The sequence below is a fragment of the Antedon bifida genome, chromosome 6 (assembly GCF_963402885.1).
Source record: "Antedon bifida chromosome 6, ecAntBifi1.1, whole genome shotgun sequence".
Lineage (NCBI taxonomy): Eukaryota > Metazoa > Echinodermata > Crinoidea > Comatulida > Antedonidae > Antedon > Antedon bifida.
Window position 1 is genome coordinate 21719161 of NC_136231.1, and position 12902 is coordinate 21732062.

The 12902-nt window shown below is 31.4% G+C and overlaps 1 protein-coding gene across 1 annotated transcript in view; it reads right to left on the reverse strand.

The window, feature by feature from the left end:
- LOC144845722 (uncharacterized) overlaps window positions 1-11142 on the reverse strand; it is a 79427-nt gene extending 68285 nt beyond the window's left edge. Inside the window, exons 1-13 of the mRNA XM_078703150.1 lie at window positions 11038-11142; window positions 7914-8030; window positions 6987-7130; window positions 6108-6434; window positions 5490-5597; window positions 5145-5282; window positions 3425-3763; window positions 2883-2987; window positions 2291-2635; window positions 2016-2159; window positions 1528-1857; window positions 434-547; window positions 53-193 (exon numbers count right to left, since the gene is read on the reverse strand). Coding sequence (XP_078559276.1) covers window positions 53-193; window positions 434-547; window positions 1528-1857; window positions 2016-2159; window positions 2291-2635; window positions 2883-2987; window positions 3425-3763; window positions 5145-5282; window positions 5490-5597; window positions 6108-6434; window positions 6987-7130; window positions 7914-8030; window positions 11038-11110 — 2425 coding nt within the window. The 5' untranslated portion in view covers window positions 11111-11142. The remainder of the gene's footprint in view (window positions 1-52; window positions 194-433; window positions 548-1527; window positions 1858-2015; window positions 2160-2290; window positions 2636-2882; window positions 2988-3424; window positions 3764-5144; window positions 5283-5489; window positions 5598-6107; window positions 6435-6986; window positions 7131-7913; window positions 8031-11037) is intronic.
- Window positions 11143-12902: the final 1760 nt, after the last annotated feature.

Below are 12902 nucleotides of genomic sequence, written 5' to 3' on the forward strand. Positions count from 1 at the left end.
AATTAATAATATTGTATTATAAAGTAAATTGATGACTAAGAGAAAAACAAACCGTTTGATGGATAAGATGTAGGATATGGTGTTGCTCCGCATCCATATTCATCGTCGCCATATAGACAGTCACTTATACCATCGCAGATAAGATTACTGCTTATACACATTCCAGTGTAAATGCAAACATAATCACACGTGCCTAATTAAATGTAAATATTTATTTATCAATTATATATGTTTAATTAGAAAAACAAACTATTGATAAATACAACTTCGTTGCTCATGGGAATAATCAAATTAAATAGTGGCATTTTATTTTTTATTTTATTTTTTTTTTAAATGTTTATCTCCTATATTTATCTCCTATTGTATCTGAATTGTATACTGAACAGTTGTATTTACATTTAGTATAATTATGTTTAAAACTAAAATAACAAACCGTTTGGATAGCATCTATTTTCGTCGTCTCCATTTTGACAATCATTTATACCATCACAGATGCGACTACTATTTACACATAATCCAGTTAAATCGCATATATAATCACACAGACCTAAATATATATAATTAGATTATTCATAATTATTCTACCGAAAAAGAAACTACTAACCAATACAACATTGTCGCTAAATTATCCATAATCCAATTTCAAAAGAATCTGTTGTATTTATGATGGATGGCATACTGCACTACTTTGAGAAAAGGGTTTATCTACAAAATGCTACTTGGTAATTGACCAAAACACGTTCTTGTTTTTTATTAAAACAGTTAAAGTAGTATTTTATTTTCAAATGAATATATTTTATAAATACATTAATTAAAAAAATAGTTCACATATTTTTATTTTTTTATTTTGCGGGGTAAAATTGCAGATAATGCCTTTTTTTCGAAATGGCGCGACATCCTTCGAAAACAGGGCACTTTGCAGTTAATTTGTTTGTTTTTTTATCTAAGTTTACCAAAATATTTAGTAACTATAGTTGAAATAAAGTTTAATTTAGATCAGGTAATTTGCTGAACAAGTTGTACAAATAAAAATGTATATGAAAGAAGCTTTTCTGCTGAAAGCATAATCTGTCTCATTATATATTTCATCATACTGATTTTGTCAGATTATTTCTATGGGTGTTTGTAGATAAGCCTAATTATTAATAATACATTTTGTTCAGTTTTTTTCGGTTCACTCAAAAAGACAAACATAACATAGAAAAAGCACACGATAACAATATTAATAGAATGAACCGAGGAATAACCCAAGAAAGTTTAAAAGAAAACTTATTTCCATTGGGGTCCTCTTATTTCCACTGGGGTCCTCAAATTTCATATTTAAAGACATATTTTGGGATAAATGGTCAATTCAAGTGAGAGTATACCCTCAAGAGTCAAATAAGACAAAAATCTCAATCTCAAAAAAAATGTAGTTAAACCAAATTAAGGCAGCATAGCTCGAAGAGTTAAATACCATTTTTAATACAAATTACATATTTTCGACAATCTCAATAAAACATATACTCTGTATAAAAAATCACATACCATTTGAACTAATATAGATATCATCAATCGCAATGTCACCGGTAAATGAACTTCCCGAAATGCCTTCGAATACGATGTAGCCATAACCAGTATTCGATAATTCCACTACACCATAAAGCCATACATTTCCTTGGTTACCATATCTCGTCCATAAAAGTTCATCATTCCCGTAAGATTTTCTATACACATTGAGTGTTCCAATAGTATCTCCGTACATGTGATAGTAAAATGATAAGGTTAGATTTTGACTTTGTGGTAGCAAAGGACTTCTTAGGCGAGCTGTCAATCCAGAACCGATGGATGATGTTTCAATATAGACATAATAATCAACTGTGTAAGTAGAAATAAACAACAATGATTATTTTACATGGTTTACTTAATAGATTTTACATTTTGCAGCAAAAATGTATATAACAATAATTAGGAAAGTAATACTGTCTAGGCATATAAAAGTAAATAATAAACTATATTGTATACATATAACGTACCTACATATCCTGAATGACCATTTCTCGGTCCAGTGTTAGATGATGGCGTAGAGCCATACCTCCTTGTCCAATCAAAATTATCATCCAATTCTTGAGTCCAACTATTCAAACCAGTCTGGAAATCAGTTTTTATATTACCGATAGCTAAAGACAAAATGAGATTTTGATTATAAGCAAATCTAAGAAAGCCAAATGTTTGCAATTTTTGTTCGACGCACTAGGCTCGAAATCAGCATTTAACCTGTCATCAATAGTGTTTGCAATCAACAACTTACCTTGTGGAACCATTGCTGTTACTGTTGCATTAAATCCTCTATATGTTACACTACCATCTGTAGTGAAATTTATCCACATTACGTTGTTGTAGGACACTACATCATAATAATAATATGTGCCTGTTAAACTAATTTCATAGTTATTTTCTGTAAAGCCAATAAACAAAATGTCATCATAGGGCTGCAGTTGAAAGTCGGTAATCTCAAGACGAATGACCAAGTCCGATGTGGTGTTTACAATCCATAGACAATCTAAATTGTTGTAGTAATTAAAAGGATAATTTGGAGACCAAAATGAATATGAAACGTTCTCATCTTCAAGCGATATCTCAGTAACATCACACTCTGTAAAAAAATGTATTAATTTTACATGAGAGTATATCAATTTGTCAAAAAGCAATCGTAGTTTATTTATTGTTAAATCAGCGATTTGGGAAATAATTATAATCTACTGTACCAACAATTAATTTAACGACCCTAGCATAGACAGCATCTGAAGAAGGGAATTTCTATGTGGAAAACATAAATAACAACTGAAAACTATATCAAATACAATTTCTGATAAAACCGGAAAGGTTAAAAATAATCATACCGATGACACAGTTCAATTCATCTTCGCCATTTGTACATTCGCTGTTACCGCTACAGACGAGAGACTCATCTAAGCACAAACCGTCATGGCAATAAAAGTCACAATCTAATATTAAGACCAAAATAAACAAATTTAACCAGATTGTCATGACAATTATATGTATGTGTGAAACTGGGGAATTATCTAGATCAGGGAAGAGTGAAATTACAATTGAAAAATAATTAATTTCACTCTTCCCTACTGATCTAGATCATAATTATTATTGTAATTCTTCTTTTAACCTTTTTCTTTTTTTTTCTTTTCATACAAAGCAATCTTTTACATGTATCTTTTCCTTTAGGAAAAAGTACTGTATGTTGTATGCGGTGAGTCCAGATGTTTGTTTAATGTAATGTAAGCTAAATAGAAGTAATTGGGAGTAATTTATTTTGTAGATGATAACTTGGTTTTATGTGGACGTTGTTGAAGGCTTATGTCATGTCTGTGGTCCACATAAAGATCATTTTAAAAGCGATAACATGAGTTAAGACACACACAATTACCATTTGTTAAAGCTGTTACTGTTGCATGGAATCCTCTATATGTCACACTATAGTCCGTGTTGAAACGTATCCACAGTTTCGAGTTTTTGGAAATTATAGAATGAATGGTGGTTGAACCTGTGAAAGTATACTCATAACTATTTTCTTCAAACCCAACATACAGATAATCATATCCATACTCTAGTTCAAAGTCGTTGAACTGAAGGAGAATGACAAACTCTGATGAGGTGGACACTGTCCATTCACAATTTAAATTGTTGTAGTAATTATTCGGATAATTTGGAGACGAAAATGAATATGAAACATTTGCATCTTCAAGATATATATCGGTTTTGCATTCTGAAAAATATAACAAAAAATTAAAGATGTAGTTATTATCCAGTGACAATTTCTAGTTTCAAGTCTATTGTTTCACACAATACAATATAGAATATACAGAACGTAAATTAATAAATACAAATTTAAACTGTTGTTGTATTCATTTGAATAATAAGTTGACCAAAATGAATATGAACTGTTCCCATCTTTAAGATATTATATATGTAAAATTATATATATATATAAAAAATAATGAAATCATTACAGAAATGAAAGAAAAGAGAAACAGAAGAGGTGAAAAAAAGAAAAGAGGGGAAAAATAAAAACAAATAAAAGAAAGAAAAAGAGGAAAAAGAAACAAATTAAAAAAGAAAAGGTAAAAAAGACAAAAAAAGGCAAAATTTTAAAACAGGGAAAACGTTTTATAAAAAAATAAAAAATATTTAAAAAAAAACAAAAAAGGGAAAAGAAACAAAAGAAAAATAGAAATAGGAAAAAGACCGAATAAATAGGGGGAAAAGGAAAATGAAAAATGACAGAAAAAGAGAAAAAAGAAAGAATTTAATAAAAGAAAGAAAAGTAAAAAGAAAAATAACGAAAAAAGGAACAAGAAAAGGTAACGAGATAGAAATAAGGAAAAGAAAGAAAGAAAATAAGGAAAGAATATTAAAAAATGAAAGAATATTAAAAAATGAAAGAATATTAAAAAATGAAAGAAACGAGAACTAGAATAGAGGGAAAATAATAGATAAAAAGACAAAAAAGTAAAGAAAATAAGAAAAAGAAAGTAAGAAAAGAAAGATAATAGAAAAGAAAGAAAATAGAAACAAAGAATGAAAGAATAAAATAAAGAAAGTGAAAAAAGCTGTAAAGGGGAAAATAAAAATAAAATATTATTTGTAAAAAAGAAGAGAAAAAGAAAAAATGAAATGTCACCACCAACGGCCAAAGTTTCTGGATAGAATGCAGCAAATAAACCCGGAAGTCGCTTAACAATGTGACACCCATAAGCGAATTGAAAATTCGTGTTGAAAAAAACTGAAGTGTTCACGAATTAAGCATAGTTTGATTTTAAACTTTGCTTTAGGTAGCAAGTTTGGCCTCGTTGCAAAATCATGTGGCTTTTCATTGAAATTGCAGAAACATGTTTTTTTTTAGTAACTTGGGTTACTGTATATAAAATAGTTATAAAGAGTTATAGAACAGCAATCTAAAATAAAAACTTTCCTTACAAAGTACATTAGAAGAGAATATTCATCACAATTATAGTTAGGTATAATTATGTATGTGGATATTTTCACCAATAGATCACGGTCTACGTATCATGGTAGAGACCGGAAAGAAATATTTGTAGAATATCATCATTATTTTTTTTTTAAATAGCAATTAAGAAAGCACAAACCGTTTGGATAAGATGTAGGAAACGGCGTTGTTCCACATCCATATTCATCGTCACCATATAGGCAATCATAAATACCATTACAAATGCGATTGCTGCTGATACACACTCCAGTATAAATGCAAACATAATCACACGTGCCTAATTAAATGCAAATATTGATATATTTATTTATTCAATTACACACAGTCCAATAAAATTGCATACATAATTGCACGGCCCTAAAAATAGAGAGGTTATGGATTCCTGGGTTTGATTATTCTCTTAAATGGAAGCCATTCCGATGTAGTTTAGGTAAATTTTATTCAATCAGTACGTTCCGCGTGTACGTACAGTATAAGCACTTACCACAACCCTGTTCGTCTGACCAATCACCACAGTCATTAAATCCATCACACTGACTGTTGTTTGAAATGCACATTCCGTTAGGACAGTTAAAAGATTGAGTGGTACAATCTGAAAAAACACCATTAATTTGTATAATTATGCGATATTATGTATTTCTGAAATCATTCCGAGGTTTGGTACAGTTTACTTTTTATACTTCTAGAGAAGTGCTTATTTTAGCGTTAACCCATCGATGCAATTAAATATGAGCCCACCTGTTCCAAACTTGCAACAAAACATTTGAATTAGTTCAAATAACTATTATTATTAATACATGTATCTTGCTTATTGCAGCAAAAACAATTAGGCCTATGTGTGTTTTGATCGGAATGTTTATCATGTTTTCATTTGATATTTTTTTGCGTAGGTAACGATATATTATCATCTCAATGTGAAAAACTGTATTCGCGTGGTTCCAATCAATAAATGACACATTCCAAAGTATAACCATTCGGCTACACAGATTTCGATAGAAAGCGTTCTCAATTCTTACGCAACGCATCTTAAATATTCATATATCAGTAATAATTTCATAATAACAATAATAATAAAGTTGAATTTCAATGTTGTATTACATACCAACAATATAAATGTCATCAATTGCTATATCGCCAGTGTATGAACTTCCTGAAATGCCTTCGAATACGATGTAGTTGTCTCCATAACCAGTGTGCGACAATTGTACTACAGCATTACGCCATGTATTTCCTTGGTTACCATACCTTGACCATACAAGTTCATCACCAACGTTAGACTTTCTATAAACATTGAGTGTTCCAATAGTATTTCCGTACATATGGTAGTAAAATGCCACGGTTAAATTGTTACTCTGTGGTAGTAGTGGACTTCTTAGACGAGCTGACTGCCCATATGCGGTATATGTTGTTTCGATATATACATAATAATCTGTAAAATGTGGAAATGAAAAAGAAGAGTGATTAATTTAATTTGGCTTTACAGCTTGTTGAATTGTTTTATTATTATTTTTTTACAGTATAACATTTACTTTTAGCAATGGACATTTTTAGGTGTGCATACATTCTATTTATTGTAGGCCTACCCTTTAGGACATCCGTATTGAGTTGACTGTGAAAAAACGCAATGAGTTAACACTAGCCAACTTCAGTAGAAAACCCCACTAAAAGGATATTTAGGTGCGTCCTAAGGGTTTTCATTTTAATATGTATGGTGGGTTTTTTTTCAATATAAACATAATGTAATAAACTATGTATGTGGAAATAAAAAGGAAACAAGAACACAATCAGTTAAATAGTAATTGCTTGTTAATGCATCGATTTCAGATAATAGTAATTACCAGTTAATCTCGCAGTTGTTTTTGACAAAATATAACTTGGGAAATGGACAAATATAAAAGGATAAATTGGGAGACAATGTGAATCAAATTAAAAAAAAAAAAGAAAAGTTAGCCCAATGAAAATAAGATGATTATAAACATACCAGAATACCCCGAACGACCATTTGTTGGTCCTGTGTTAGATGATGGTGTAGAACCATACGCCAATGTCCAATCAAAATCATCACCACGTTCTTGAGTCCAACCACCCAAACCACTCTGGAAATCTGTTTTTATGTTAGCGTTAACTAAACCAAAAAAGAAGAATGTTTGTTGGAGAGAATCTCTTAATAATTAACACAAACATTGGCAACATAATTATACTTTAAATAAAAGAGGTACAACGTACACATTTTCTTACTACACGTACGCATCCATTTGTTCATATGCAGTATATAATGCGCAGACGATGTACTTGGAAATACATTTTCAACTTAAAATTTAGACTAACCGGTTCGAAGAATGTTAGATTCTTAAATAATCGCCGATTGCAAATGTTATGCAGTTTATTTCATCACATTTGTGTTTAATAGCGTAATAAAGTTTCTGTTTTTTTTCTACATTACAACATAACTTTAAACAATACTTCAGGCCTTTCTATCCAACGGATATATAGCTTATACATTCCAAGATTTTCAGCTCAGAACAAGCCTAAAATACAGTCAAATGCTTTAAAATTGCCATTACATATAACACAAAGAGTGGGCTAAACAAACAATGCAGGCCTAAATTACCATTTTCTAAATCATTTCTATTTAGAATGAAATATACCTTTAATTATATAGAGTGAACATAACAATTATGAATATTCGTAATCCTATTTATGCAACTATATTTTCTTCGCATATAGAATGTATCATTACAACAGCCTAAAATCACCAAAGCCATTGGAACTAAATGGGACTGATTTTCAGGGGGAAAAGAGCGGTTGTTATACTACAGTAGGCTACCCAATGATAACTTTTGACACAGCGAGTTTGATTGTTCGTCACATGGTCTATACACTACACATCAAGAACGTCACAACTTACCTGCACCATTGCAGTTAGCTTCATCACTACAATCAGCGCAATCACGAAATCCATCACAATGCCATGTGTAAGGAATACATCGGCCATCAGCACATTCGTATTCATAATAGTTACAATCTGGGAAAACAGATTGAAACAAATTAGTTTACAAATATGAGTGGAATGGTTTTATGAGGTGAATGATGAACGGTTATATTTCCACGAGGCGAAAATAGAATTTCATCTCTCATCTCATGAAATTATTTGTACCATCGCACTCATAAACATTCTTTATGTGCATACTACTCTATTGAGTATCAAATTGTGATAAATTACCAATAATTTTGAATTCAATTTTTAATTCAAAATAATATAGTATCCAAACAAATGAGTAACCAGTTAAAATGAATAATTGATATTATAGTAAATTCAAATAACCATGTGACAAAAAAACAGTGAGGGCAGTTATCCATCTATACTTTCAAATATTGGACCGTGTATCACCCACTAACTTAACCATGAACCACTAATGTAATAATAAACATTAACGTTATACAAATTGAACCATTAATGTAAAATCAACCACTAATGTAACTAAAACCATATCAGGGCCGTAGCCAGGATCTGTCAAGGTGGGTTCGGACACTAAGTATACGGACACCTTTGTACTGTGGGACACGTATTTGGAGGATTTTCAGAGATGAGAGAGGTATTGGGACATGTCGGGGATGAGGATTCGCAGTCGGTTAGGGGGGAGGGGGGGTGTCGCTGTAAGGGGGGGGGGGGGTGTCGCTGTAAAGGGGGAGCGGGGGTTCGCCCGAACCATAAGACTCTCCTGGCTACGGGCCTGATGGTGATATAATGTTACCGCTCATCCGATTGCGAGATAAAACGCATGTCCATACATACTATACACAACACTTAAATGCCCTATGTCCAGCTGTAAAAAAATAATGGACGGACCGGTATAAAGTCAGAGAGATGATAACACAAAGTCGGTGAAATCGAACTTCATATTTTAGCTGTATAATTAACGAAAGAGCATCATGCTATGTTAGGGAAATAAGGTATATAGCTATAATAGGAGCGGCAAAATGCACAATTGAAAAGCTTGTATCGGGTGATTGCATTCTCTAAATTTGGTCTTAGTTTGCGAATGATTTAATTGAAGCACCAACTGATAATTTGATATAAAAACGTTAACAGGAAATCAGGTCCAACAATGTTGAAGATTAAATTTCAACGTTCATGCCAAACGGTTAAAACATATAGAGAATTGACAATTGAACCATGGAGAAATTATTTAGAATAATTCCTCCACTGTTTGTGAACCGACATACAGCAGACATAGAAATGTTTACGGATAATAACCAGACTGAAGTGCAGAAAAGTGACAGTTACATTGTTATATTAGTGGTTGATTGTTTCGTTAGACGTAACACTGCTTGTAGTGGGGAGCCAGAAAGGGTTCACCTGCACCCTCTAGCAAACTATGCAAACAATGTTTTTTTGCTTTTTTATATCAATACAAATCAGTTTTTTGCTGTTGGCCGAAAAAAAATCGGGATGCTGGGTCAGTACAAGGGCAAAGGTCAATATGGTCAAAGTTAAGACTTTGCGTAACTTGGTAACTACTGGGTGTATTGGAATATTTTTTGTACCAAACTACTCAAAAGACCCATAAGTGGGCGGAAACCCCTTTTCGACCACTGGTTAATACATTTGCCATATGAATATCTCAGCAACCACTGGTCAGAAAGTGATAATTGTGGTCTCAAATTACTCGCAAAGTATATGTTTATATTTGTTCTAATGCAATACAAATCATAAAACTGTCAATAAACCCTTAATTTTGTCTTTTGACATATAGCCGGCACAAACATGTTTGGCTTAGAGCACACTTTTCATATCTCAGAAATTGTTGGGCGGCTATGGTCATTGTTGGTGGCAAAATACTTCTATTCACTTTAATAGACACCTTTTGCCAAAAATGACCGTGAAACTTTATTGTTGACCATTGGTCAAGAAAATGGCCATATCGATATCTCAGCAACCACTAGTCAGAATTTTAGTCTCAAATTAATAGCAATATATTATATTTGCTCTAATACAAAAAATACACAAAATACACCTTATTTTGACAATTAACCTATAGCTGGTACAAACATTTTTGCGTGGAGCTATACACTATGAATACTTACACACTAACTAAACAACATTATCATATTTATTATCTAATTAATTCCTTTTCTATTTAGAGTAGGCCTATAATTTTGAAACGTCAAACTCCATGTAATAGACAATAAACATGTACTGTATACCATGTCACTATAGAGACAATAAGCTGCCATTCAACAATACAAGGCATAAACTGAAGTGTCAACAAGATTGTGTATCTACCTTATAGATATCTGATATTATGCACATTTTATATAAAATTAGTGGCCATTTTGAAAAATGGCCGCTATTTTAAGACAAGGCAAAAAATGTCAACATGATTATCTGGCTATGTTGACAGCCTCTTACATTTAACTCCCCCAGTATGGTTAAAAACGGAATAAACTAACTGAATGTGTGAGACAACTAACATGATTAATACAAGCATTTCACGATTGTTTCCACGAACATGGGATTGGTAGTCGAGCATTATCCACCAAGCTAATTTAACTTGAACCAATGTGATAGCTGAAGCTTATCATTAGGGACCCTTAGAACAATGCCATTTATATATAAATTAACTCAGTAATAAAATTAAATAAAACAAATATGCCTAAAATAATTTTTTGCCTAAAACTAAAATTAGAAAAAATAAATAAATTTGCTAGCTGAGAGAGAAAATGGTCTAGACAGAATATACTGTACGTAACGTACAGACAGTAAATATTTGTTATAACGAGAGATGTTCCAGGCGGTATTGTGTCTTCTGAAAGCAATCTTCATCGAATATGGTGCTCTGTATAGCATCCCCTGGCACTATACAATAGCCTTTATTCAAAGACGTTATTTCAGTTATTTTTTATTAAGTTACTAATATAAGTTAGGTGATATGATAGGATCTGACAGCAGACGTGATACTGTAGGACGTTTATTGTCGCTAAACATAGGGGTATCGCCTGAAGTAGGTTAAATAATTAATTTAACTTACATATATGTTCCGATTGCACAAATGACACCAATAAAAAGATGAGTGTACATCCTAAGATAAAACAATTGCTCATACTGTCAATATAAATAGCTTAACATCTCTTAACAAACGTTTGAAAACAGTCGTTATACTATTTTGATTAAATGTCTATATAACAATGTTGCTCAAAAGACGGCTGTTAGGTTTGTGGTGGACAAAATGATGAAACAACCTGTTTGTTGGAACTAGGCCAACTTTCATTACACTTACACACACATTACACATTTCATTATACAGTACATTCTTTATTAACAATAACAATATTTGAAGACTAATCAGCCGTAACAGTTTTTAAAAGACATGATTATTTCCTCTTACAAAGAAATCAATATTGCAGCATTATTTAAGAACACTGAATATAGATAATTTTGAGTCTAAATCCATTATCAAAAGGAAACATAAAACTATGGTCATTAATCAAATAATTAACAGAATGATTTTACCAAAATAGTAAAACATAATAATTATAATATTCGCTTCAGTTAATATTATATCTGTGCTTTCAGTTATTGTAAACACTGTAACATCATTTTTAAACTTATTGTAGTCGTATCCAAATTTGTAAAGTTGAATCTGAAAACATTACTTATGTATGAACAAATACCGAGGCAAAACATGACATTTATTGACAGATATGGAAATTAAACGAAATGAGTTTCTGTCTCATTCAAACCGATTACAAATAAATGTTTTAGAGTTGTGTTTCTTTTATGAGAAACATCGAAAACTCGAAAATAAGCCCTTGGAACTTCCTCTTAAACAATCCCGTTCCAATTATCAAAACGGTATAAGATATAGTTAATAACTCTATTGCAATTCTACACCCTAATCTGGATTATTTTATTCGTAATAATTCTGAAGGTACTACTAGGGTTACAGAACTAAGCAAGAACAATTAAATAAACTAGTTTTTTGAAAAGAAAATTATTAATAACATTTTGTTTATGAGTGCATTTTCAGATCATTGGTTAATTTTGTTTGTAGGAGCAAGAGGTTGCCCTAAACATCAGGCATTGCTGTGAATGCAGAATTGAAAGGCTACTTTCCAAAGTATCTTCAATTAAAAGTATATCAAAACAAATAATATATCTTTTCCGTGTTTAAACTTATGAATCATCCAAATTGTTGGTAAAATCCATTTGAAGTAACGTTCTAATCCTGTTAAGGGCGTATATTGTAATATTGTTACAGTGACAAAGCAAATATAAAAAAGGATTACGAAATTCAATAATACAAACCACACTAGAAGCATAACAATGAATGGTAGCGTACATGTCCGTAAGCATTTCAATATTATTTCAATAGCTGCAATTGTTCGATTACGGTGTTGCACTTTTGGTCGTATTTTATTTCCTTATCTTTTCTTTGCAATTCTTTACATTCTGTACCTTTGAAATTTAAGTTTAACTCGTTAGTAACCTTTTATGTGTTTTATTATATTTCTTGGAATGAAACATGTAAAATATACTATCCCAGGAACAGTTTCTCATTCTCACGAATTTCTTCATCATTATCATTTCAAAATTAAGTAATTCAATTTAAGTATATCACTGGCATTTTGATTATCTTCTGTGCATGTTAAGGTTCCGACGACTGGTCAACTATTAAGATAGATCCAATTAAATCATCTATTTTTCTTTATTTTTTCCCTTTCTTTTAGTTACCCAAAAATAATGTATAAACATTGTAAACATAAATAAAACAAAATATATCATGGGAAAAGCTAAAAAATAGTCATAACTAGTCAAGTTTTGGTAAATTTACTGTATAGTTTTAACCTATTTGTGAGCTTTCTCGTTGGAACGGACATTGCTTGTGTCTCGGAA